The following is a 27,598-nucleotide window of genomic DNA, read 5'->3' as shown; positions in this document are numbered from 1 at the left end:
GGCTACGCCTCTGCAAGGCAAGGAAAACAACACGGGGGAGTCTCATCACACGCTCTATTTAAAGAAAACCAAGGGAAAAATTAGGGAACACGCAGAGACAGAGAATCCGCTCTCCCCATGGCCAGTGAATGTGTAAAGGCAGCAGGATCACACTGGTTTTATTACTTCCACATATCTGTATGAGAAAATTGGGCACGTGAGGATTTCTCTGTGGAAAAGGACAGCAGAGATCCAGCGTTTGAGTGGAACCGCATGCCAGCAAAAAAGATTTTGTGAGATTAGCGTACTATATTTGGTAGTGTTTATATAATGCTATTTTCATCTTTAATTTCATTGTGTTTAGATCTCATCAGTGGAGCCATGTTGTCTTGGCATGTTACCATGCGCTTTAGACTGTGTTTGTGTGACCTCAACAGAATAAAAAAGATTAAGATTGTTTTTCCCAAAACAAGGAATACACAAAATCCTTAAAATGTTGTGAAAATGCATATGATTATTATTATTATTATTATTATTTTTTTTATCATTATCAACTTTTGTAGGGAACTTGATGGTAAAGTTTTGGTTTCCTGTAAGAACAATCCCACAAAGAACAATAAATCCGAAATGGCCATTTGAAAATGTATCGTATATGAGACCGAGTTGCTTTACGTCAGCTTTTAAATGCATAAATGCAAGCTGATGCATAAATGGTGAAAATCAAGTTGGGCAGCTTTGCTATAACTTTCCATGGGAATAATTGGGACCCCTGGGACTCGGTTGCAACCTTTAAAACTGGGCTGGGGAAATTTTAGAAAAAGCACAAAGGATGCAAGAGGCCATCTGAGACAGCCACCACAGCCTGGGACTCTGAGCAAGTAAAGGCCTGTCTCACAGAACACTGAACAACAGTGGGAATCACAACTGGGCTGCATGGAGAAAGTCACTGTTCAAAGAGAATATTTACGCCTGGCCGCACATTGTTAAAGATCGGATGGACAATTCAAAGGGGTGTAGGAAAAATGTTTTGTGCACTGATGAGACCAAAACTGAAGCTTTTTGTTTAAATGGGAAATGTTATGTTTGTTGGTGGTTGCATGATCTGGGCCTGGTTTGCTGCAACTGGACCATGATGTCGTCCGCTGATGGAGCAATGAGAATGAGGATTTATCTGTAACATAAATCTAAAAAAAAAGAAAAGGTTGTCACAAAGAGTTGTGTCACAACTTTGTGACAACTCTGTCACAAAGAGTCACAGAGTTGTCATCCTCTTTTTTTTTTTACCCAAAAAAGTATTGAATAAAAATAAAAATAATGCTTTGAAATGGCCAGGTCTTAAATTTGTCCCATTTGAAACAATGTGGACCTGAAATGTGCAGCTAACATGAGGAAATCCACAAACGTCCCCGAGCTCAAGCTGGGGATGCTTGTGTGTAGCTGAGCAAATTTTTTAGGCATTTAGATTTCCGATTTATCCGAAAGGCATACATTCTGTCCCAAATTCATTCTGAAACTTGATTATTTCATTCTTCAACTTGTTTTTTTTTTTTTGTAATTTCTTTCTATCTAAGTGCACGGCGGTTCTCTCTCTGTCTTCTGCAGCTGATATGAAATGCAGCCCGTTGTCTTTAAACCCGATGTGGGTCATGCACGTCATTGTTTGCCTCCATTGGTTGCTTGTCCATTATAGGATTCATTATATAATTTGAGGTTTTTATTGCTGGTTTTTCAGCCTTTAAATGGGATAGCTCCAGCCAACCTGGAGGAACTTTAACTTTATCTTTGGCTGGAACCCAGAGGTTGACCAAAGACGTTTTTAGATGTTCTAAGATCCAAGCCCTGGAGCAGAGCTTTTCTTGATAAAAAAAAAAAAAATCAAATTAAAAAGTACAATACCTCTGAAATATCAGTTGGTGAGAAAAAGTACAATGTAACATTAGATATAATTTTTTTTATAAATAACACATAATTTGGAAAGAATACTGCAGGTGAGGCTGAGATATCAGAAACATCTGAAGTGAGTCTATATTTCGGTTGCCGCATGCTCCTCAGAACTTTTAGCTGCTGAAAGAACATCGAGAGTAAGCAGCCAAATATATTTTTAGCAAATCAGTTAAAATAACGTATTTATGCCTATCAGAACACATGACATGTATTCAGAAGAGGCTTTTTCATTTTTTTTTTCCCAGATCATACCCACACACACAGCTCTGTTGCAGCGGCAAATTAGAGTGTGAAATTGACAACTCATGTGTTGCTGTCTAGTTGCCATGACACCTAGTTATTAGGATCTCAGACAGTCCTTGCTCTGCTTGTTCGCCTCTTCCCCCTCCTATTTCATCAACACTGTTTCCCGTGTAAAAAAAGGCATTCGATATCAGAGGGGGGTTGACAGCGTGGGTTGACAACAGCCCGGTTCCTAACGTCCAGCCAAGGTGCAGCACACATGTGATAAATAATCTTTCACGAGCACATCCACTTGTTTGACGTGCTAGAAAAATGAAGGAAAGAAGCACATGTTGACTGCAGTTGTTGCAAATGACTGCATTGAAAACCAAAAAAATGTCCAACCCCAACACATCATTTCTTCCTTTTACTTTGGATCCTATTGATTTTCACTATTCCTCTGTGCTGCACAGGCACAAAAGGCTAATTTCCACACATTGCAGCTCCTGTCTGGAGCACATTGAGACTTTAATGCTCCACTGATCAATGAGGGGATTAAAGCAATTTAAAGGGCCTTTTGTTTGGTCTGTGCGTTGGAATTTCCCTCATCCTCAAAAGTGCTGAGCTCGTAGGGTTCTCCTGTACTCTCAAGAATAACAGCCTCTTGAACTTGCGTGCCCTGCAGTCAAAAAGTGGACAGGGCAGACACAGCCTTTTTGTCATGAACTGCTGCCGTCTGTATTTCACGCAGATATCCCCCGGGAGTGTGCTGCAGCCTGGGGGAGAAGGGGGTGGTGACTCACGCTGCTCCCCCTCTTTCATCTTGACATTTGACATAGTGATGTAGAGGATCTCAGCTGGAACAAACATGGTGTGTTGCGTGACAGCTGCAATGTCTGTGCCTCTGAGCTTCTGGTGTGCAGAGCTGAGAACAGGTAACAATGAGTCAGCGACTATTTGATTCATACGCCCACACAGCCAGACTCAGGTGGTTGTTGTCAGGCTTATTTCAGCTTTATTTTCTAGTCTGTCTCCTGCTGCGAATCCACCTCGCATTCCTTGAGAGTCATTTGTGCATCGACTCTACAAGGACTTTTGAAAAAAGTGCAACAACTTTAACAAGTCCATAAAATGAAGCTGCACAAAAACTGTTCGGCTGATTACCGTAAAGTATGTGGTGATCTATTCTCATTAAGCCTCTTTCTGTAGACAACAGGGATATTGTACTTTATGTGACCATATACTATCACCAACACAAATGATCTGGCTTCAGACTGAGTGATGCCACAGGGATTCTGGTTCCTAATGAACCCCACTGAGACCTCTTGCCATCAGGTCCTCCAGCCTTCCGGCCTTTGTCTCATCAGGCTGGATAAAGCACTGCACCAACAGACCACACATGCTCTGCACTGGCTCCTCTACATCAGGTGGCTGCCGTAGGAGGATGTTGACAAGTGTCTCAGAGGAGACTCCGGCACACTCTTCCCCAGATCTGTTTACTCATGTTGTCTCCCACTGCCACTTCCACTCTCCATCACTGATTCAAAACAATCTTTAAAACTGCTTGTGAGGAATACTAATGAGAAAAACATGAACTAAAGTGAAGCCTTTCTTTTGTAAAATAACCTGCTAATTACTATCATTTCCAAATCAATTTACTCGAACATCATTTAGGCATAACAAATGTTTTGAATTTCCCCCACGTGGGATGAACAAAGTATTTTCTTTTCTATTCTACTCCATCACGACAATTGTATGAATTGTATGAGATCATTCATGCTAAATGAATGAAAGGATTTAATTATATTTGTAACTGAGGCTTTATGATATCTCTGAACCTCAAGACCACTAAAAACCTCAGTGCTATAGCATGGTGCAGCATTTCTGATGAAAAGCAACTGCAACACAAGTTCACCTTGAATGCCCTTTATGACCACTATAAGAAAAATACACAATGATGTATTATGAATGGGGATGTGTGGCTTGTTGATACGTTTGTCATTTTGGCCAAATGCAGACTCTTAGCAGAGAATATCAGGTCTTCTTATGTAGTGGTATAAATCTGTTTTATGCAATATTTAAAATATATACGAATTCACTGGATATAACAGTTTTAAATAAAACCACAGACTTATCTAAACAAGCTTAAGAGATTTGCTGATGCTCTATCCTTTAACGGTTGTTGAAATGCTAAAACACAACTGGAACTGCAGAATTGACAGATAGCATGTTGAAGTCAAATTACTGTTAAGATTTCCTGTGACCAAATAATTGAAGGGCCACGCAATGAGCATTTAAATCGGAACCTGGTCACGATTTAACAGCTACCAATATTGTACGATATTCTCAAAAATTCCCCAGTCTGATAAAAGCTTGCTTTGGTTCGTGAGGCTGTATGACAGGAAATGGCAAACTTATGATGCCAATATCCTGGATGGTTGGTTTGAAAAAAAAGAAATTAAGTTAGAGGACAGCTTCAGAGTTTTTTCATCTTTTTCTTTCAATGACAATCAACCTAAATACCCGCAGAAGAGATAAGAGGAGGTCAGTGGGCTGCCTCCAGCCTCATGTGTACTGTGGACAGTCATATTGGTCTCACACATTTCCATCACACAATTTTTATGTATCATATTTGGACAACCCTGAAAATAGCATATACTGTGTTGCTGAATTTAGAAATCATTCACTTTTTGTCTCCAATTGGCTGATAAACTTTTGTGGACGCTGTCAAATCAAATTAAACATTTATAATAAACTGACCCCTCAAACATGACTGTTGGGCATCGTGCTGTTTGACCTCCAGGAGGTGCCGAACTGAAATGATGAAAATGTTGCACCAGTTATTGGCTTATCCAAGCTGCAGCAGCTGTCACACCATTATTTCTTCCGGATTCACTCGTTTCAGTTATGATTTGGATTATTTTTTGTAATTAGCCAAATAATTAGTTGTTCCTTTAAGGGTTGAGGAAATTCTACTAGTTCTTAAGTAAACTTGGTCCTCGTGGACTATCTTCAAAGAAATTACAATCTTGCAAACACTGCAGTGGAATTATAACTTAAAAACAAGTTTAGTTGTTAAATGCAGCATACGCGCAGCAATCCACCTCTTGTATCAATCTAAAAATATCACTAATACAGCCCGACCACAGGTATATTTTGAAAGGTTTTACCTGCTATTCTCAATGTCCGTTCTTCCCACTTTTTTCAAAATAAGGCATCTTATGTTTTCACTGTTACTGACCAACAGTTTCTGATGGGATTCAACCCCTCAATAAATCTCCTACAAATAAATGTCCACAGCAAATCTGCACTGTAAATCAAAGGAAAAGATTCCAGATCCTGAATTCTACCAGGTTTTTCAGACAAATTAAGAACAGAATCCATTCAGTAATACCTCACTGTGTACAACTGGGATTTTAAGATGGCAACAGGAAAAGCTTTTATATTGTAGAAACATATAAAACTATGTCCACATAGTGCAGACCTGTCAAGTTGAGAGAAGCAAAGAAGAACAAAAGCAAAGCAGTTGTGAAGCACACGAATGCCTTTCCTTTGAAGGCTTCTGTCCGCTCACTTCATTCGACTGAAACCTGGCAGCCGCACTCGAGTGTTGAACGCACTTTTATTGTTTAGGTGTCAATTGTAACAGTGTCACCATTCATAGAGGGATAAAGAGTAAATGGTCACATAAAAAAATAGAAAATCAACAATGAAAATGGTTACACGGGGGAAAGTCTCGTTCCCGTGGCAACATTGATGTACAGTTTAAACAGTGTCCAGATCCAGACGTGTGTGTGTGTTTGATTTGCACATTTCCACATATTAATCTCAAACAGTAAGAGTCCTTTTTTTGTTAACTAGCCATGCATACAGATGAGAATTCCACGTGTTGAGTCAGTGTCTTCATACGAGCTGGCACTTTCATTACAAAATATTTACACAGCAGTTATAATCATCATCTTCCTCCCCTACTATTTGTCACCATGATTTTGAATACTCTGAGCACAAAAAGAAGGGCATCAGGACGCTGAAACTCTTGAGTGTTACATTTCGAAATTGATGGCGGAGAAGAAAAAGAAAACAACGTGACAAATGTTGGCCTCTTGACTTTCAATGTCGCCCGTTCCTGAAAGAGTTGGGAGAGATGGTCTGTAGAGGATATTCAAACACTGAAAATACTCTTTGCCCCATCAGGATGAAGCGCTTACTTGTATTACTACTCATCAATCTGTTGTCAGACTCTCCCAAAGGGGAGATCAAAGCGTCACGCGATATGTGAAAGACTCCGCTATGGTTACTATTATAGCTCGAAGTGAGAAAATGGGAAATAAATTACTGCACCAATGTTTTATGAAAGACGCTGACTTGTCCCTTTTCTCTCTGTTACAACTTTGAACGACTGAAAAAAAGACGAAGAAAATGGAGGTGCTTTCAGGTCACCTCTTTGGTTCAGCCCTGTGATGAGTAGAAAAACCTTCCGCCGACCACCGCACAAACTAAACTGGCAGAAAAATTCAACATACTGTGACTTTAATACTCCTAAATGTTTGAAACAAAAGGTTCCCAGAAAAGTTTTATTGGATTTGTGGTAATGGCTACCTGCAATAGGGTCACGGTAACAAGCAATGCATCTCCATGTTCTGTGTGAAACAAAACTACACACAAACTAATCTTTTTCTCCTTAACAGCGGATAGTTAACCAGTAATCTGAGTAAAGAGCCTAATCTGTGATTCTTTGCTGATGATTTTTCTCCCCTGTAACAGAAAAGATAAAAACAAACAACAACAGAGAGTAACATAAGGCGAGGGCATGTTCCTTTTTCTCATTTCTCAATTTCTCTTGCGGCAAATTCCTGGCATTCCTCATTCAAAATGTGTGCATTACTCACATGTCGTTATTAATTATCATGTCGCTGCGACCTTTATGCTCCACTGAGTTAGAATCCATTGTGTTCAACATTGAATTTATCTTCAGTTTAATTGGCTTGTTCGTGTGTGTGCGTGTCTAAGTGTGAATCTGTCTGCTTCAGGTCGATGGAGCTTCCTCGTAGTAGACCTTTTGTAGCCTATTCTTAGAGGCCCCCAGGGCTATTGTATATTGCACGAGGAGCAGCAGGGGTCATCCTTGTCCGGCTGCGCAGCGTAGTCCATCTGCCGAACAATTTCAGCAAACAGTTCGTCTACCATGGTTTTGCTCTTGGCCGAGGTCTCCATGAACGGGCAGCCCCACTCCTCGGCCAGGGCCTGACCTTCGCCGGACGATACCTCTCTCTCACTTTCCAGGTCCACCTTGTTCCCCACCAGGATCACAGGAACCTTCTCGTACCTGAGGACACACACAGACCCCCATCAGCATGTCAAAAGCACAAGGAGAAAACTGAAACTCGTAATGTATGTGAATGCAACCACTGACTTTTTGGTTTTTCATATCTTAGATAGATAGATAGATAGATAGATAGATAGATAGATAGATAGATAGATAGATAGATAGATAGATAGATAGATACTTTATTGATCCCGAAGGAAATTCAAGCATCCAGTAGCAGACATAATAAAGCAATAAAAATGTTTATACAATTATAAACACTTTAAAAACAATCAAAGAATTAAAAAAACTATTAAAAAAACCCAGTAAAATATAAAGTGAGCAGTGAAGTAAGATGAAACAAAGACAACAATTGGGAACCAAAGTTATTTGATAATCATCTACACAATGATGCCACTTCACCCGAAGTGTGACTTTACAGCTACAAAACAGACAACCGAGGCACACGTACGGATGTGAATTTGTGAGCATACATCTACATGTAATTCCGTAAGTTGATTTCTGATATCTGATTTAATAAAATGGTTGTAGGTTTTAGATTCTTTTTTCATGTTTAACTTAATTTCATCCAGACATTGGAAATATACACCAAACAGAGCAATGTAATGGTAAGAGAAAAATGTAAAATAAGTATCAATAATTCATTTTTTGGCAATATTCTCCGTGGTTTAATCTTTTCACTGAAATGCTAAAATGTTAAGTGGCTATTTCCTTTTCTCCTTTTCTATCTAATAGCACTGGCAACCACCACTTTATGCTACATTTTGTCAGTATAAAAGAGTCGAACTTTTTTTTTTAACAGACTCAGCAGACACAGTAAAAATACCAATAAACTCCCTCTGCTCGGCACAAACATTTAGGTTAGCATATGTTTGAATACACACAGACGCGTTTCTGGTTCTACTTTTAGAGGCTGCGTGACTGTGTAGCAATGTGACTGACAATCAATAATGCTACCAGCTGACCGGGAGTTATAAGAGTTCAGCTTTGCTGCCCTTGATCTAATCAGTAACTGCACTGTACTCGTGCACCTGCACAGCAGGATGGATGACTCTATATGATGGCATAAAAACTAGGCCGGGCGCATCCACGTATTTATCATGGTATAAACAAAAAATACTAACTTTTACTCTCATAAAGAATAGACACAGCATAGGTCATTATGTGACATTTTTAAAAAAGACCATTTATATCTAGGAATAGTACCATTGTTGCCAGGGGACGACAGATTTTGCTTGATGTGTGATTGGCATGAACCCGAAAATGAGGATTCTTTTTGTTTTCAGTTTAATTTATTTGGGGGTTCTTTTGGCTTGATAATTAGGACAAAAAATAAAACAGTGCTTTAGGAAGTTAACCTTTCTTGTTCAAAATTTTAATCAGCCACTCCTGGGAGAGGCTAACAGGTAGTGTTCACACACACGCACGCACACAAAAAGAACTAAAGCAATGCCAAGAGCAAACTAACAGGCGCCTTCTTGTTTTTCTTTCTCATACCAGCTATTGTGTATATATTACTACTATACCAGTGACACTGGCAAAGTAAACGCGGATGTAACAGTGCCAAGACAACAGTAGATGCATAGATAACAGTGTTGTCTATGCATCAACTGCCACCGAAACCAGACTTTGTGAACATCCTCACTCTGGAAGCAGGTTTTTGGCAAGTTCAGTGATCAAAAACTATGTATGACAAAGAACCGAAACACACACACACACACAAAAAGTTTCATTTAGAAAAATAAACATGTAAAAAGCCCAACATTGAGATGTAAAATAATCCTATTTGTGCAACAATATTAGAAAGCCACTGCAACTGTGCTTTGGTGTGATCTAAAGCCACTTTATGACCACTTGGTGAGCAAGAGCAAAATGAATAAACAGATCCTCTCTCAGAAAAAAACTCATAAAGAGATGAGAATCCCATTAACTCGACAAAGGTAAGGTCAGTGTATAAATAGGAGCTGTCACTGTTGGCTGCTGCCACACCTCAAATCTGTCTCTCACTGCCACTACAGGATGCAGGCGGAGAACTCGTGACCTATGACTGATGTGTCGGGACATGGGCCTGGGACCTCTGGGGGAGTCCTGTGGTGTCAGCAAGTCGTTGCTTTGTGGATGTGTCCTGGGGGTTGTGGGGTGGCATCTTATGGATCAATTTTGTCCCTTGCATGTGGCCTCTGGGGATTTTGCTGGCAGGGCCAAAACCTTAAGACTCTTTGTCATGTTCCCCAAGCCGGTCCTGAGTAGTTCTTGCAGTGTGGAAGAACTGAATTATACTGTTGATAAGAGTTCTTTTGCCAAGGAGTGTGTTTGGGCAACACACACTCAATTTTTAGGTGGGTGCTATGTATCGAATGAACAGCTCCGTGACTGCTTGGCCCCAAAGTTTCCCAGCAATGTAATGTAACAAGACGATCGATGAGATCACCCGTCAGTGGTTTTAACGTTGTGGAAAATCCGTGTATAATCAAAGGGTGTAACATTTACCATGATCAACATCCTAGTTTAGTGCATTAGCATGCTACAGCTGAAGCTGATGGGAAGATAACATGAGATTCATAATATACACAGTAAAGTGTTACAAGTTTTTAATCTGACGATGATGCAGTGTTAAATTCATTATAATGGCATAAATGCACGCATAAAAATGTCATTGCAATCCAGAAAATAATTTGAGACACATTTCTCAAGATTACATGTGATCCTTGTTATGGTACAAAGAAAAAAATGACAGAGCAAGAATATGAAAAAATAATAATTATACATTCAACATCTCACATCATGTCGAAAGCTAAGGAGAAGAGATGTGTTCTAAGATAGGATTTAAAAACAAACAGAGAGGAAGGATTTAACGGTAAATTTCACCTCAAGTCTGCTGTTTGTGTCGTTTGTTTATGGTTGAACTGCAACTAGCACACCCCTTTTCAGCTGGAGAGAGTCTAGGTGTGCATTTTTCATTTTTTTTAAAAAGAAGGCACGATACAGAAGGTTTTAGGAAAAATGAGTTAGCTACTTAATGACCTATGGAAAGTTTGGCAAAAAATGTTGAAGCTGTCTTACCTTCTCACATGGGAAAAAAAAAAACCTGGCTCATTCAAAACAAACAGCAAAGCTTCAAAACCCCTTAGCTGGGTGCAAAATGTCAGCTCACAGTGGGTGGAAGGTCATAATGAAAAGAAGATGGGTTTTCGAAACTGCTCCTTAGTGCACACATCACCTTTGACTGTGGGAGGAAGCTTTTCACTTCAAGAGCCAGGCATCGTGCAGTGAGACAGTAACCCCGACCGTCCACCCATCCAGCCTTGTTCATGAGTCTTAAGCCTGACCCAGAAGAGCACAGGAAATGGGCAGCAGAGCAGTGACCCAAGAGGGGAGGAAGTAGCCATAATACTTTGAGCTCTGAACTTGTTGCCATGTCGCTGTGGAACTGGACTACTTTGAGGACAGCCAGAGGAAATGGGCAGTTAAATTAAATAGGCTGCTGCACTATAATTCTAAAAAAGGAGCAGTGAAACTAAGATGCAGTTTAACCAGTGTAACATCAGTTTTGAAATGGAGGTACATGGTGTTATGTAGCAATCTGTACACGCCAGAGGAGATAACAGTGCTTCAAAGCAGATGCTACGCATTCGGATTCTTTAAACCACAGGTTTTTTCTTCCATCCTTTTCCATGTACTAAGCAGGAAAGGAAACATTTTCCATTTGTTGGACCCACCGCTTGAGTTTAAATTAGTGTGTTAACAACCCTGTGCACCTCAGTCAAATCTGACTTGAACACTACTAAACATAATTAGGATTTTCACATTCTGCTCTTACACTTACTGTAATACACATGCTGCTAAATAATTCACCTAAAGAAAAGCCCTCCAACTTGTTTGCTGTGTCAACTCTCTCCACGAGGAACTGTCTAATGCTGGAGAGACGAGGAGACTGCAGAAGCAACAGCTTTGATACTACAGGTTAAGCAGCCTGAGCATCGCTGAGAGGTTTCAGGCTACAGATTGTTAAATAAGCTGGAGCTTCCCAACTTTGATGTACTCATGAATACATTACACGGTTAACTTTAATCTTAACTATCTTGTTCTGTTCACAGGATCAGCTCACCAGCCGAGAGGAACTATCAGGAATTAGAGGTCGAACGCAGAGGTCGGTCTGGGTGTGACCAAAAGCATGACAGTCTTATACTTCTCAACATTAAAATTTAGCATACAGTGGGCATCTCTCCTTCGCTGCATTCCGGGAGTGAATAAAACCGGCAAGGCAGTGATTTTCCTGAGAATAGCTTCTGACCACGTCTAGCTGGTGGCATGTTGTTTCTGCCTGGAAACCTTAAAACGCCCTTCCACACCTTCTCCAAAAAAACCCTAAACACAGATTTGGGTGAGTAGATTGAGAGGCGGAAACCTTTACATTTAAAGCTGTGGCCGTTTCGGAGAACCCACAGGTGGCTCTGGCTGAGCCATTTTTGGCTTTGGTTTTGGCTCAGATCTTCCACTTTACATCTCTCATGGAGGTAAAGCACGCGGCCACATGTTGTTTCACATCAGCAATTATTCTTACTTGCATTAAAAACAGAGCTTGACATGGTTGGCAACTTAATTCTATCTTTGAGGATTTACACGAGGATTCATTTTCTTTACTGATGATTAACTAAGTACCCAAAAGAAATAGCTGATTGTCATACTGGTAAACTACAGAAGTGTTTTTATGGGGTAAGCATTAACTGTGCACTGTACAGATCTTGAGTGGTCAGTGTGGAGGGGGGCGTGGTGCATCATGTGCAGAGGAGAGGTGGGAAGAGCTCAGAGGACAGTGGGAGGGGAGATGATTGGCACACCTGTACATCGTCGGCTAATCATTCTCCCCTTTATCAGTAGCGTGCTGGTCCAGGCAGAGGGGAAGATGACGGGATCGAGACCCAGAGCCAGAGACGGAAGGACGAATGAACGAACCGAGCACATGGAGAAGCTGGAGTTCATCTTCTGCCGTTCAGGCTATTAACCTCGATCAATAAGAAATAAACAAGTATAAGTCAACCACGGTCTCTGCTCATATGCTGGGTGAACCCACGGTGGCAACGGGAATTGTTACACTGGCGCCCAACTGATCCCAACACGGCAGAATGACAGAGCCGCAACAACCAGTGAACGTGTTGGCAGGAATGCTGAACGAGATCGCTAAGATGAGCCAGGACCAAGCCGCCGCGCACAGGCAGGCACCTGGCAGTGCTGCACACGCAGGCAGAGAAGCAGACGCGGTTGCTGGAGGCGATGCTGCCCCAGGCGGGGACAAGCACACCGGGTCCCTCGTTTCCAGGAATGACTGTCCACAAAATGACAACTGAGGACGATCCGCAGTCATTCCTGGAAATGTTTGAGGCGACAGCGACGGCATGTGGCTGGCCCGCGGCGGAGTGGGCGGTACGGCTGCTGCCACTGCTGTCAGGTGAGGTGCAGACGGCAGCGCTCTGCCTACCGGCCTCCAGCCGAGGGCGGTTCCGGGACGTACGGCGGGCTGTCCTGGATCGCCTCGGCTTCTCCACGGAGGACCATCGGCGGAGGTTCCGGGAGACGAAGCTGGGACCCAACGACCGCCTGTTCGTATACGCTCAGCAGCTGAAAGACGCTGCAACCAGGTGGCTGCAGCCTGGGGGGTCGGCGGGGGAGGAGCGGATGCTGGACACGGTGGTCATGGAGCAGTTCACCGAGGGGCTCCCAAGCGACACCTCGGCCTGGGTGCGGTGCCATCGCCCAGCGGACCTGGCGACGGCCATCACGCTGGCGGAGGACTACCTGGCTGTCCACGCCCGTGACCAAGAGCCGGAGGTTCGGCCGACGCCTTTTGCCCGTCCCACACCGGCACCCCGCAGGAGGCCTCCACAGTCACCCGGTCCTCCGATCAGCACAGCCACCCGACCCACCCCGCTTCCCCGGTTTAACCAACTGCCTCTTTTTCTCCCGCCACAGGGCCAGCGCGCTGCGGACACTGTCCTCAGCCCACAGACGGTCCCTCAAGCGGCAGTGCAGGAGTGCTGGAGGTGCGGACGGCCCGGGCACTTTCGCCGGGAGTGCCCGCTCATGGAGGTCGGTCAGGTGATCCGGGTCGTCGGCCCTGCAGCACCCTCCGCCGGTCCGGGAGGGACGTATATCGTTCCGGTAAGGATTCAGGGGGGTACACATCAGGCGATGGTGGACTCGGGCTGCATGCAGTCCATGGTTCACCAGAATCTGATTCGACCCGGGGCTTTGATAGAAGTGAGCTGGGTGGATATTAAATGTGTGCATGGGGATATCCATAGATACCCTATTGCGTCAGTGGAAATTCGTTATAAGGGGAAAAAGCATGGTGTGAAGGCTGCGGTTAGCTCCCGCCTGGCGCACCCTCTTATTCTGGGTACTGATTGGCCGGGGTTTGATAAACTAGTGGGGCAGTGTGTGGGGGTGCGCTCACGACCAACAGGGTCATGGGATATGTGCGCTGTGCTCAGTGGTGACGCGAGGTTGTCCGACACTGATGACGGGGAGGGGGAGCCGGCAGCGCCTCCTCAGGAGGCGCCGCAGGCTCCCGTGTTTGACTCCATGGAAGATTTTCCACTTGAACAGTCTTGTGATGATACTCTAGCTTTGCCTTTGACCAAGTGATACGAATTGATGGTCATATGGTGCGCCCTGACGCAGCGTTAACATATCCACACTTTTCATTAAAGAGGGACAGGTTGTACCGAGTGAGTCGTGACACTCAGACTGAGGAGATAATTACCCAGTTGCTGGTACCGAAACAACCCAATGGCTGGGCATATGGGGTACGAAAAAACACTGAACCGGGCAATGGCCCGTTTCTATTGGCCTGGCATTAGAGCGGACGTTCGCCGCTGGTGTGCGTCCTGCGCTGAATGCCAGTTGGTTAACCAACCGGCCATCCCGAGAGCGCCGTTGCGCCCGCTACCACTGATCGAGGTCCCGTTTGAACGGATCGGGATGGACCTCATCAGGCCATTTCACCGGAGCACACGTGGATACCGATTTGTGTTAGTCCTCGTGGATTACGCAACCCGATATCCAGAGGCAGTGCCGCTGCGCACCATCTCCGCAAAGAGTGTGGCGCAAGCGCTGTTTCAGGTTATCTCCCGAGTCGGGATCCCGAAAGAGATCCTGACTGACTAAGGCACCCAGTTTATGTCACGAACACTGAGGGAACTTTACGGATTATTGGGCATCAAGTCTATTCGAACCAGTGTTTACCACCCGCAAACTGACGGCCTCGTCGAGCGCCTGAATAAGACTTTGAAGTCCATAGTCCGTAAGTTTGTGCACGATGATAAGCCAAATTGGGATAAGTGGCTAGATCCTCTGCTGTTTGCAGTGCGCGAGGTTCCCCAGGCCTCCACGGGATTTTCTCCCTTTGAACTGCTGTTTGGCAGGAAACCACGCGGGGTTTTGGACCTGGTAAAAGAAAGCTGGGAGGAAGGTCCGAGCCCCAGTAAAAATGAAGTTCAGTACGTCCTGGACCTGAGAGCAAAACTCCACACACTGGGTCAGTTATCACGTGAGAATTTGCTCGGGGCCCAGGAACGTCAGCAGCGGCTGTACAACAGAGGATCTAGGCTGAGACAATTTACACCGGGAGATAAAGTGCTTGTATTACTCCCATCTCATAACTCTAAATTACTCGCCAAGTGGCAAGGGCCCTTTGTGGTCACACGGCAAGTGGGTGACGTTGACTATGAGCTTGTGCGATCTGACAGGGGAGGTGCGACACAGATTTACCACCTCAACCTCCTTAAAGCATGGAGGGAGGCAGAGTCTGTTTCACTGGTGACGACAATTGCAGAGAGAGATGAGTTGGGGCCCGAGGTGCCAAAATCGACCAATCGCGCCTCGCTCCTTTGTGAGAACCACCTCTCTCCGTCACAGAAAGCAGATGTAGCCAAGTTGCAGCAGCGTTACGCGGATGTGTTTTCCCCCCTGCCAGGACGCCCATTCAACACCACGTGGAGACTCACCCGGGCGTGACAGTGCGTTCACGACCCTATCGGTTGCCTGAACACAAAAGAAAAGTGGTACAGGCAGAATTGAAGGCCATGTTGGAAATGGGTGTGATAGAAGAGTCCAACAGTACCTGGTGTAGTCCCATCGTTCTTGTAGTCAAGAAGGATGGGTCGATCCGGTTCTGTGTGGACTATCGCAAGGTGAATGACGTTTCACGGTTTGATGCCTATCCTATGCCCCGGGTCGACGAGCTCCTGGATCACCTTGGCACAGCTCGATTTTTTACGACGCTGGATTTAACCAAGGGGTACTGGCAGATTCCCCTATCTCCAGAGTCTAAGGAAAAATCGGCCTTCTCCACTCCGTACGGGTTGTACCAATTTGTTATACTTCCGTTCGGGTTGTTCGGGGCCCCAGCCACGTTCCAACGCCTCATGGACCGGGTGCTGCGGCCACTTGGGCGGCGGGCAGGTGCGTCCACAGGTCGACAAGACAGCAGCGATTGCAGCCTGCCCGCAGCCCAAGACAAAAAAGGAGGTGAGGCGGTTTTTGGGGCTGGCCGGCTACTACCGGCGTTTTATTCCCAACTTCGCCGAGCTGACCAGCCCCTTGACCGACCTCACCCGAAAGGGTGCCTCAGATCCGGTCCAGTGGACGGAGCAGTGCCACGTCGCTTGAGAGGGTAAAACAGACTCTGTGGGGAGCCTCTTCTTCACACTCCTAACTTCTCTCTCCCGTTTACTCTGCAGACTGATGCATCGAACAGAGGGCTGGGGGCCGTTCTGTCCCAGCAGGTGCGGGGTGTCGACCGCCCAGTGCTGTACATCAGCAGGAAACTGTCTGAGAGGGAGGATAGGTATAGCATCGTGGAGAAGGAGTGCCTGGCCATCCGGAGGGCGGTCGATGCTCTGCGGTTCTACCTGTTGGGACGCCCATTCACCCTCTGTTCGGACCATGCTCCCCTCCAGTGGCTCCACCGCATGAAAGATGCTAATGGCCGGATCACCCGATGGTATCTGGCCATGCAGCCTTTCAAGTTCAAGGTGATCCATAGGCCGGGGGCACAGATGGTCGTGGCCGACTTCCTTTCCCGCTCCCACAAGGGGGGGGGGAGTAGGTTAGGCCGGACAGCTACCCGGCCTAAGTCGGGCAGTGGAGGTATGTGGAGGGGGGCGTGGTGCATCAGGTGCAGAGGAGAGGTGGAGAGGTGGGAAGAGCTCAGAGGACAGTGGGAGGGGAGATGATTGGCACACCTGTACATCGTCGGCTAATCATTCTCCCCTTTATCAGTAGCGTGCTGGTCCAGGCAGAGGGGGAGATGACGGGATCGAGACCCAGAGCCAGAGACGGAAGGACGAATGAACGAACCGAGCACACGGAGAAGCTGGAGTTCATCTTCTGCCGTTCAGGCTATTAACCTCGATCAATAAGAAATAAACAAGTATAAGTCAACCACGGTCTCTGCTCATGTGTTGGGTGAACCCACGGTGGCAACGGGAATTGTTACAATCAGCTTAGAAGTGCCAAACTTGATAAACACAAGGTCTGCAAATGACAACCTTCTTCAGAGAGCAATAAAAAGTCCCGCTTCTCAGCAAAGCTTGTTGTCGGTACTTCTACTGAAAACTGAAACAAGCTTGCTTCTTCTTGAGCATAGCTCTCTTGTTCAAAGTTGTAAGGCTGAATTGCCCCAATATTAGAACTGCTCAGTTCACTGAATTAAGAAAAATGTGTCATACTCTAAGCCATACAAGGCCATGGGTACGGTTGAATAATACTAATAAAAAGACCTTCTGTAGTCATTTCCTATGCACCTTCGCTTGGAAACATCATGAGCTTAAGGAAAGATAGTAGGAGAAATTTGTAAGGAAAGACGACTGCTCTGCAACAAGAGTCTAACATGTTCTTATCGTGCTGTTTCACAGAGGATATATCACATTTAAAGTATAGTAAGATAAGAAATATAACTTCATTTTAAGGTTAGTAATCTAAAAAAATTAAGGAAAAAAAACCCACAAAAGTAAAAAATATTGTCACAGGTTACTCAGCTGGGCTGCTCACACTCTTCTCCTCATGCTTATTAATACTGACATCAATCACAGTCAGTACAACTGAAAATAGCCAAAGGTCGCTTTGAAAGTTGCGCCCACAAGTTATTGTGGGATGTAATTATCTCCTTTTCTTTTACAGAGGATGGTCCAGTGTTTCCCATGATTTGTGTTTCCTTAGACACTTCCAGGTCACAGGCATGTTGGTCCACAGCGCAAAACAGATCTGGTTCACAATCTAGCAATAAAGCCAAAAAAACAAAAAAAAAAGACTATCTGATTGAATCCAACGAGAAGGTTTCTTTTTTTGTTTCTTTCCTTTTCCTGTAGCAAAAACTTTTAGATGTGTCATTTTAAAGGGAGTTTTAGGGGATTATCAACTGCTGAAGGAGGACTTTAAATGCAAATACAATGTAAAAATGTATTTGGTTATATAATATGAATAACAACAATTATGAAAATAATCATAATAAGCAAATTTTGACGTAATCCAGCGGTCCTTCTATCCACAATAATAAACAAACTAACTAAAAATTTAATAGAGTTGAGTCATCCAATCAGTCCAGTGGAAAAACATGGAAATTCAGACCTTTAAAATCATATCAAACGCTGTGTTTTTTGACAACTGTCTCACACCAGAACGCACACATTAGCCCACAATGCAAAATGTAGAAGTTTCACAATAAAGGCTAAAAAAACATTTAAAATGATTACTCTTTAATTGCAAAAAAACTAATCTGTTGACATCTGTGCAGGTTTAGATATGAATAAAAATATGGTTAGGCTTAGGGATAAAAACACATAGTTAGGTATATCAATGAATAGCCTACATGTCACAGGTTTGCATCATGTTGCCTGAACGCTTTCCTCCACAAAAGAACAGGAAATTAAAAACATCACCACCTCACGAGTTCTGAGTCTTCATGGTGGCACGACTAACATTTAGACCAATGAGGACAAATGTTTTCTTGCGAGACGGGGCTGGTTCTGTGGCTCATTTGGACCTCATTAAAACAGTAACACAGCATTAAGACATTTAGTACGAAAGAAAATGGTCTATGTATAGCGATAATAACAGAGGAGAAAACCAGCAGCCCCAGGGGGTGTGAAATGGTGGCTGCCACGGATACAGAGGCTCGAGGGGCCTCAGCATTAAGGGTGTCGGCCACACCGTTCATGGACCACCAGCGTTTGATACCAAAAAGCTGGGCTCCACTTGCTTGCATTGTGACACGAACAACACAAGCAACATGTCACACTTTAGGCTTCAGGCTAACACCAAAAGGCACCGGAACACTTTGACTGCAAACATTCATTCAAGCTCAGCCAGACACATCTTATCTATAATTCATGATGCAGATCATCTCACACAAGCCTTGCTGACAGACATTGGAACCCGGCTGCACGAGCGCCTCTGGGCTTAACTGTGGCTATCAGCATCAGGATAAGGAAGCGGAAGGGCTGTATACTGGACATCCTGATTAGGATTTCATTAATAATAACATGCAAGGAAAAAGTGTGTTCTGCTTTTCTAAATAACCATTGATTAGAAACACTGTCACAGATGCTACTGAAAGCCTCTTTGAGGTTCTCTGAAGGTTAAGGAAGCTAATTCTCTACATTCCGAGTTTCCCATCAGCTCTGATGCTACTCAAATGACAGACACCAGCCAAGAAATGTCAAGATGGTCAAGACAAATGAGTACCGAGCTTGACAGACTGCACATTCATCCTTGAAGCTGATGATTTACAGCAATGCTGCTGGCACACTGTTACCTCCTCGAGGGTAATTATGATGTCTGACACAAATTCCTCCTGCGCAAACCACAGTTTAACTGGAGGTTTGTTCTTACCGAGTGAGTGGTAATAAAAAGGAGCAAGTTTTCAATAATTCTCAGACTCCTTCATAAGAATCAGAAAACATGGTCTCGGTGATGTCCTCGCCTTGTCCTTTGATGTCTGAAAAAGATACTTAGATAACCTAAGACGAACAACAGCAGATGGCATATTATAGTGTGCCAAAAAGCCAAGCAGTGTGTTAAAAAACGAAGTGCACCCTTACTGCTTCCATAGGAATTGGGAGGGTAAGTAGCAGGCAGGTACTGCTAATCAAATACTCTTGATTAATTGATCATCAATTAGTGTGAGCAACTCTATAAAAGCAGAAGTTTTGGCATTTTGTTGGTCTGGAGCATTCAGTATGTGTTAACACAGTGGCAACGAGGACGGACATCATCCTGATCTTAGTAAAGCAGTTGTTGCTGCCTATCAATCTGGTAACGGGTTAGAAGGCCATTTCCAAACTATCTGGACTCCATCGTTATACACTGAGAACAATTATTGACATGTGGAAAACATTCAAGATGATTGCTTATCTTCCCTGGAGCGGACATTCTGGCAAGGCCACCCTGATGCCAGGCGGTACAATGCTGCGTCAGTCAAACTGCAAGCAAACCAACAGCCACATCCCAGGCCTTAAGTTTAGCATATCAAATGTTCTATCTAAAAAGAGCGTGATAGCACAACTCAAGTCGTATCTGAACAAACCCCAAAATTTCTGGAACAATGTCTTTTGGACAGACAAGACCAAAGTGGAGATATTTGGCTACACTGTACACATTTGACAAAAGCCAAACAGCATATCATCTGTAAAGCACGGTGGTGAAGGAGTGATGATTGGGGCTTGTTTTGCAACTCCAGAATGTGGACACCTTACAATCACTGAGTCAACCACAAACTCAACACAAACAAAGGTGGTTCCACAAGCTATTGGATCACAGGATCTGCATCGAATTTCCACATTACTTCTGAATTTGAGCTTTTTTAAAAAATAAAAATAATAATACAGTGTTGAATGTCATGTGATGTTGTTTGTCTGAGTTTGTGTGTACTTATTTTTAAGACCATGTAAGGACCAAATGATTTATTTCTTCTATGAAAGTGACAGGATGTAGTTTTGGACATCTCAATGCATCACAGGTAGGAAACTGAAAAACAAAAAACCTACAACAACCAAACAAAACAACTCAGTTTAATGATCGGAGCTGCCTCCTGCGATTCTTCACAGAATTTTATGGAGACTTTTCACTGCCTGTGTGACTTGTCAAATCATAAAAAGCTATTAAAAATTCATACCCAGACAGCGTGTTGCCTGGCTGTCCTGTTTAATCACAGCTTTTTCTTTTATTGTCATGATGCGTGACAGTCTGTTTCGGTTTATAATGATGAGTCTTTACAGTCGGTCACTAACTAACACTGTGAGCCTGCAGGCTGCAGATTCTGACCCTGGGGGTAACAGCCAGTGTTTTGGTGCCTTGGGTGTCACAAGTGGATGTACAGATAACAGATTTCCTTCAACTTGATTGGATGCTGTCATGAGAATTGTGGGATAACTGAACTTCCAACTTGCTCGGAAGGAAGTTGATTCAGACAATGAATGATAAGTGGCACACTTTATAAATAACACACTCTTTAATATTTGGCCTTGATTCAATGCATTTGACTCAGAGGGCTTAACTTCCTGTTAAGTCTCAAGCCACAAGGTGTTAAAAGTCCCCAGGCTAGGACTTAAATGCACTTATAAATCAAAAAAGAAAAAACATTTAAAAAGCAAACTTTCCTCCATAAGTTCTCTTGACAAGCAGCTTCCTCTGTGGCCAGCAGTTACATGGATAACACATACCTGGGCAATGGCACACTTCTCCATAAAAAATAAATGAATTCATTATTAAATAATAAAATGAGTTACATACACAAAGCCTGCTTAAATAAATACTACTCAGACGGCAGGAATAGAAAGCTTCTAGCCCCCCAAAATGTTCCCCTGAATCAGCACATTATATTCATAAGCTGACATCTTTTTGTATAGAGATTAGTATAATGTCATTAATGGAAACGCAGTTTTCAGGATTACTGAGCGGGAGTCCGTACCAGGGGTTTAAAAACTCTTTAGACAGAGCACTAATAAATTAATGGAGTACTTTTAAATAACAACAAAAATAAATACAAAATGCACTAAAACATACAGTTTGCCACAGTGGCTCAACTGTAACGTCAATCAGTGGTAGCTTTAGCGCAGAAAAGCCCATTACTGTTCATTAAGCGAAACTTGTCATCGCTGGAAAAGCTTCATGTCTCCCTGGAGGTTCGCTTTCTTCTCTGAAGGTGGTGGGAGCGTCAACGTGGTGGAGGAGACGGCTTGACCTGTAATGTAACATACTGCATGATATAACACATACAGTCAGTGTGCTGGAGAATCTGTCAGCCTGCCGCCGGCCTGGCTGTTCATCTCCTGCTGTGCTGTGGCCTCAGGCTGCTGAGCGCGAGAGAGATGTTTACCAAAAAGGTCTTTTATGTTTACCGAGGATGGCTCAGTTGCATGGAAATGGATGACAAACCGCTCAATGTATCCAGCCTGCGTTCAGTTTAATCCTCTCCACTTATCAAGATGCAATTAGTTAAGAATATGACAAAAAGAAAAGCGGACTTGTTACTGCTGCCTAATGAGCCAGTGCTTAAGAAGACACGAGCCTATGGCGCCCAGTGCTGAAAAACATCCACGATGGTGCAAAAGCTTTTTATTCGCAAAGTCCAGTGTCAGCGGTAAATGGGGGTCAAATGGTAAATGGCTATTTGACTTGTTCACCATATTGATTTTTTTTTTTTTACATTTATAATAAACATCAAACAACAAGTAAGTGTAACTTAAGAATAGGGCTGGACGAAAAGTTAACAGATTCTCAAAATGATAAGCCTAAAATCTTAATTGAATAGAATTTTTTAGGGCAAATTTCATGCTAATATTCCCACAAACGTCCTCATGGTAGTGCCAAAGGGAAAGAAATCAGTGGACCATCATCGATGGGATTTATGATCTGGAAACAGTGGAATGTCTGTGCTAATTCGAGCACAAAGCATGCAGCAGTTAAGATGTTTCAGTCTGGACTGAAGGGGACGGGCTACTGTATCCACAGCTGTTGCCGGCATTGCTAAAATGTTACTTGCTAAGAGAGGAGACTTAATGGGGGTTTACACTCCTGCTTCTGGCATTTCCTCAAACTGGTTCGATCGTCTCTGAACTTGTGACACTCAAAGTGGGGTGGAAAAATACTTGTTGATGTTTGAAGAAAGAAAAGGACAGTTTGATGACAGTTCGCTGCTTGGGGCCTTTGACACAGTGTCCGAATACCAGGGCAACTGTTAAGTAATCATCGCTGACCTTTAGCTTAGTTCACTCGTTTAGTCTGCACAAAAGACAAAAACAGCAAGGGACGCTGCTGTTCTCCAAAGTTTGTATGCCACGGCACATAGTTAGAGTGAGTAAATACCAGCACAAAGGCAAGTGTGCAAAGGGGACAGAGCAGAGATTTTCAGATACACCAGCAGCATGACTGCAGAGCCGCAGCCCTAACAGCATGGTTTATTATGGTACCCTGTTTCACCTCTGCTTTGTACATTGTCCTCGACCACGGTCGGTTAAGTCACCAATCACAACATATTGCTGCAGCTAAATTAAGGAGCGATGAGGTCCCCCCCCCATCGACACAGGCAGTCCAGGGTGTAATCACGAGCACCCGTGGCCTCTCCGTGCCGCTATCAGCAGCCACTGATAGATGCCGACAGGGTTCAGAGTGAAAGCGGCGCACAACAGCGCCTCTGACCTGAGCAAATGCCGATACGGTTGTGACAGGTCATCAGCGTTTTGGCAGTGAGGAGAGACAAATGGGCAAAAGACAAGAACAATCCGACTGCAGAGGCTCTCTCAGAATCACTTCTCATTCAGCTGTGGAGCCAAAGTCTTACACAGCCACCCGTAAGCATTACAACTGTCTTTGTCTCAGGGCTGTAAGAGGAAAATTCCAGCTTCTTTTTGGATCTGTCACGAGTTTCTCTGAATGATCTCAGTCATGCTGTAATCAGTGTATTTTAGTTGTCTGAACTAGTCATGTCTTTCCCTATCACAGCTGGGAACTTCCAACATTTCCCACGATTCCCTTGGACCAGCTTGCCAAGGACATGCCTGAACTTGTCGCATTTCAGCTTAGAGTCTTTTGATTTTAGAAATGATGCAAAAACATATTCCACGGGGTTCACACTAAGGGGTTTCTTATTCAAGCAAAGGAGACACTTCAAACGTCTACCATTAGAAACGGATGTTTGTTAACGAAAGATTAACAAATCCAAGAACAAGAAAGAACTTTTGCCCACTGTCTAACTTGCGATAAACATTCATGGTGCGAAACCTTTGTCAGACAAACAATTTGTATCAATCAGAAGCCAGCTTTAATGGGAGGTGGCTGTCAGAGTACAACCAAACCAATCAGAACGCCATCCTAAGGGTTGTAGCTAGTATAACTTCAACAGAAATTTAATCCAAGTGTGAACTGTTTGTGTTTGTAGATTGGAATTGAAGGCATTTTTGCATGTATTAAATTTTTAAAAATTCTTTAATTCAACAAGGATTTCCTCTGTAAATAAAGTGACATTCATGATTGTTTTGTACCAAAGAGAGACACTTCTTCATGTTGTAGAGATTATAAACGTTTGACATCACGTGTGGCATTTCCATTTTTCTGGGATGTTTGGAGAATGTGATTGCTTGTACACCCACAGCCACTTCCTGTAGAAGAGGGCTTCTGATAGATACAAATTGTCTGCCTGATGGTCCAGTATCACAGATAAATGTTTCTTGCAAAGTTAGTGTGCTGAGGTCTGCTCTGCTACCTTGGAGCTTTTTTTCTCCTGTCAGGAAGCTTCTGTCCGCGCACGTTCACGTTTTCCTGCCCGAGGCCTACTGTGTGTGCCCTTAAGGTCGAAAAACATGAACGCATTTGCTTTCTGACCAAGCAAAGGTTTGAAAGCTCCAATATTCATAAACATATTTAACAGCTGGCGGACGTCCTCTAGAATCCTTATCAAAGGAAACGCCTTGATTTGTTTATTTGATTGGCCTCTCATTTGCTCTTACGGAACACATTTCCACCTGGCCCTGCTGTGATCTTATAACTGTTTACTACATTTGAGGCAGGTATGATACCATGACAATAAAAAGCAGCGCTTCACATCCTTCATTACTCTGACTGTTTGTAGGTTTGTAACCTGGTGTATTCCAGACTTTTATTCACCATCATCTTGAAAAAGATGTCAAGACGATGGTGAATAATCGTCTTGACATTTTTTTCTTTCAAATATCGCTAATTTGACTGATTCATGGATTGTCAAATTCGTTAAGACAAAATACAAGTGAATTTCCTGTGATTGCACGAGGTAGAATACTGAATTACGTGGTCTTTATGCCGTGTTGCGCTGTAACAATTTTGAAATTTTTCATTGATTGTCTTTTGTCCCATGAAAATTATGTCGGTGTGTACACAGATTTTCTAGGAATTACTTATAGAAAGTAATCATGCATTGTGTGGCCTGTAACTTCCAGTCGTGTAAAAGGAGCTTTTCCTGATCCTCAGCAAAAAAATATTCTTTTTCAAAAGGAATTGCACCGTTACCAATATAACCTTAACTTTTTGTTTACTTGGTGTAGATCTGATGAGATCTGAAATGAACTGTTTAATGTGTGCTGTGTGATGGTTTTTTCTCCAGAAAATAAATTCTGCTGTGATATTAGAAAAAAACAGCACCGGTGTCGGGTGTGTAAGCAAATAAAGATACACGCAAACACACACTGTCACGCTGAAGAATTTCCAACTCCTATGGGGGCAACACGTTGACCTCATTCTTTCAAGGAGAGACGAAAATTCATAGGATTGTTCAGGGTGTACATTTGAAAAAGCCTCAATCCAATTAAACAAACAAACAAACAAACAAAACTAAAAGCAGATGACAAAAATAAACATTGTCCCCTTTGTTTCCTTTTTAGAAGGCAGAACGGATGAGATTTCGGAACGATGGCCACAAAACGCGTAAACACAACCCTCAGCCATGATCTGACGGCACCCTCCGTATTCTGAGCATCACAGAAAGAAACTGGCAATATCAGTAAATAGGATGAGCTGTATGTTTCTTCTCTGGAAGCCTTTGACTTTGGCTTTAACACATCCTCTGACACCCACAGCGACCGATGACCCCATACAGTCGAGCTCAGTGCATGCGGGCGTCCTGCACACTGGAGCACACAAACTCCATCTAACAATGGTTCCTTGAACAGCGGCATTCATGACACTGCACATTTAAGCTCTCTGTGGGTTCTGTGACTTCATGCAATGACAGCAGGTGGACACGGAAAACATTATGCCTCCCTATTGGGCCTATTGCTTCAGAGCAACAATAACACTATCAGCTGGCGTGCGTCTATCAGCAGCTCACTCGGGTGACCTCGTATCTAAATATCAGACGGTCTCACACTTTCAGTTGTGCGGCTTTTCCTGAAGAGACTGGGCAGCGTGTTAATCAAAAACATGGGCTTTCCTTCGCACAGCCAGACTCGCAGTGGAATGTGTGCTTTCCCCAACGGTACAGTACTGGATGCTGCACTTTCTTGAAGCTCTCTGCTGAGCCTGTGTTGCACTGAATGCTGGGTATTCCCGACTGGGCATTTCGCAGGTGGTTGCAGCATCAGTAACAGTGGACGTTCAGAGTTCACATCGCACACAGTATTTAGTATGCCATGAGTGTCTTTGGATCAGAACTGTAGTCCTGTTAGTAGTCTAAACACTGAAACACTGAAAAAGTACTTTTCTAACTTGTGTTTGATGAGCTTGGACAGCAGTGTGAGTGCATTTCCCTGCCTGAAGCGGTTGTGGCTGAGTAAATAGAAAAGACATGTGGTGTTTTGTTGTCTGCCTTGAGGCATCTTCATTCAAGCATAGTTCCCCTACCAGGCCTAAGCCCATCCTGAAACTAGAGGGCCCTCATAAGGCCATGATATGTGTGACAAATTGCCTCCAACATTCACACTTAACAAGATGGACATGACTCTTTTCCTCCGCAAAATTTCACCAACCTTTTGACTCTTATGATCTGATCTCTCATCGGCTTTATGTCCTGGAAGCTTTGCTGGTTGACAAGGCTGTAGACCAAAATGAATCCTTGACCGTTTTTGATGTACAGGTCCCGCATGGAGGCGAACTGCTCGGTACCAGCGGTGTCAAGGATCTCCAGCACCGAGGGCGAGGAGTCCACCTCGATCTCTTTGCGGTAAAAATCCTCTATGGTGGGGTCGTACTTCTCAATGAACGTCCCGGTGACAAACTGCACAGTGAGGGCGGATTTCCCGACCCCGCCGCTGCCCAGGACCACCACTTTATACTCGCGCATCGTGGATATAATAAAGTCGAAGGGTATCAATCTCCGCGCGACATTGAAATGGACTCAAAATGTTCCAGCACGCACCACATTCACCATCCGTGTCCCATAATGAACGGGTTGTCAATAACACTGTATTTGCTTGCCGCTGCTTTAGCTATGGCAGAGCACAAAGACTCGGTGCCCCAAGATGGATTTCACTGTAGAAATTCCCCATTGCAGGCCAGACACTGGCAGCTACACGAGCATCCGAGGACTGCAGTTGTCCAAAATGTGCAGGGAGGAAGAAAATATCGCCCGATGATGGGGGCCGTTCGGGTTATCATCTGCTTCGCTCACCCCTGTCTGTGCATCATATAAAAAACAAACTTGTGCCAGCGAGGACGCTGGGAAAACGCTGGGTTAACCCGAGAATGAACTGCGGGCGCAATATTTCAAGCTGCGGGTCTACCCACTAAAGCAGCACCAACTAAAAACTACAGCGAGACTCCAACTGAAGAACTTGCGTCTCTTTGTTTCTTTTTCACCATCTCTGGCATGTCTCCGCTTCTCCTCCGCTGTCCAGTGCAATCCCAGCCGCCATACTCTCGGGTGGAGACCCACGGCCGCTGCGTAACCAGCCGGTCCCCACTCGGCTCCCGTACCGAAGCAGAGAAACAAAAAAAAAAGAAAAGAAAAGAAAAGGGTCGTCCCTCACCAGATGGACATGCGAACAGCCCAATGGCCGCCTCCGCGCTTTGTACACCTCACTCGCAGCTGAATGGGAGACGCACTGGGGGAGCCAGTGAAATTCAGAGGTGACATTTCCGCTCATGTGTTAAAATTCCCAT

General features: G+C 44.0%; 1 protein-coding gene across 1 annotated transcript; it reads right to left on the bottom strand.

The window, feature by feature from the left end:
* Nucleotides 1-5,748: 5,748 nt before the first annotated feature.
* rap2aa (RAP2A, member of RAS oncogene family a) lies at nucleotides 5,749-27,489 on the bottom strand. Its single transcript, XM_075479599.1, has 2 exons — nucleotides 26,467-27,489; nucleotides 5,749-7,471 (listed from the first exon to the last, which is right to left on the bottom strand). Exons 1-2 carry the CDS (start codon nucleotides 26,778-26,780, stop codon nucleotides 7,234-7,236), a joined length of 552 nt encoding a protein of 183 aa, XP_075335714.1. The 5' UTR covers nucleotides 26,781-27,489; the 3' UTR covers nucleotides 5,749-7,233.
* Nucleotides 27,490-27,598: the final 109 nt, after the last annotated feature.

Source organism: Odontesthes bonariensis, chromosome 12 (assembly GCF_027942865.1).
Source record: "Odontesthes bonariensis isolate fOdoBon6 chromosome 12, fOdoBon6.hap1, whole genome shotgun sequence".
Lineage (NCBI taxonomy): Eukaryota > Metazoa > Chordata > Actinopteri > Atheriniformes > Atherinopsidae > Odontesthes > Odontesthes bonariensis.
Note: the sequence above shows the minus strand (reverse complement) of the source record. Positions and strands in the feature narration are given on the sequence as shown.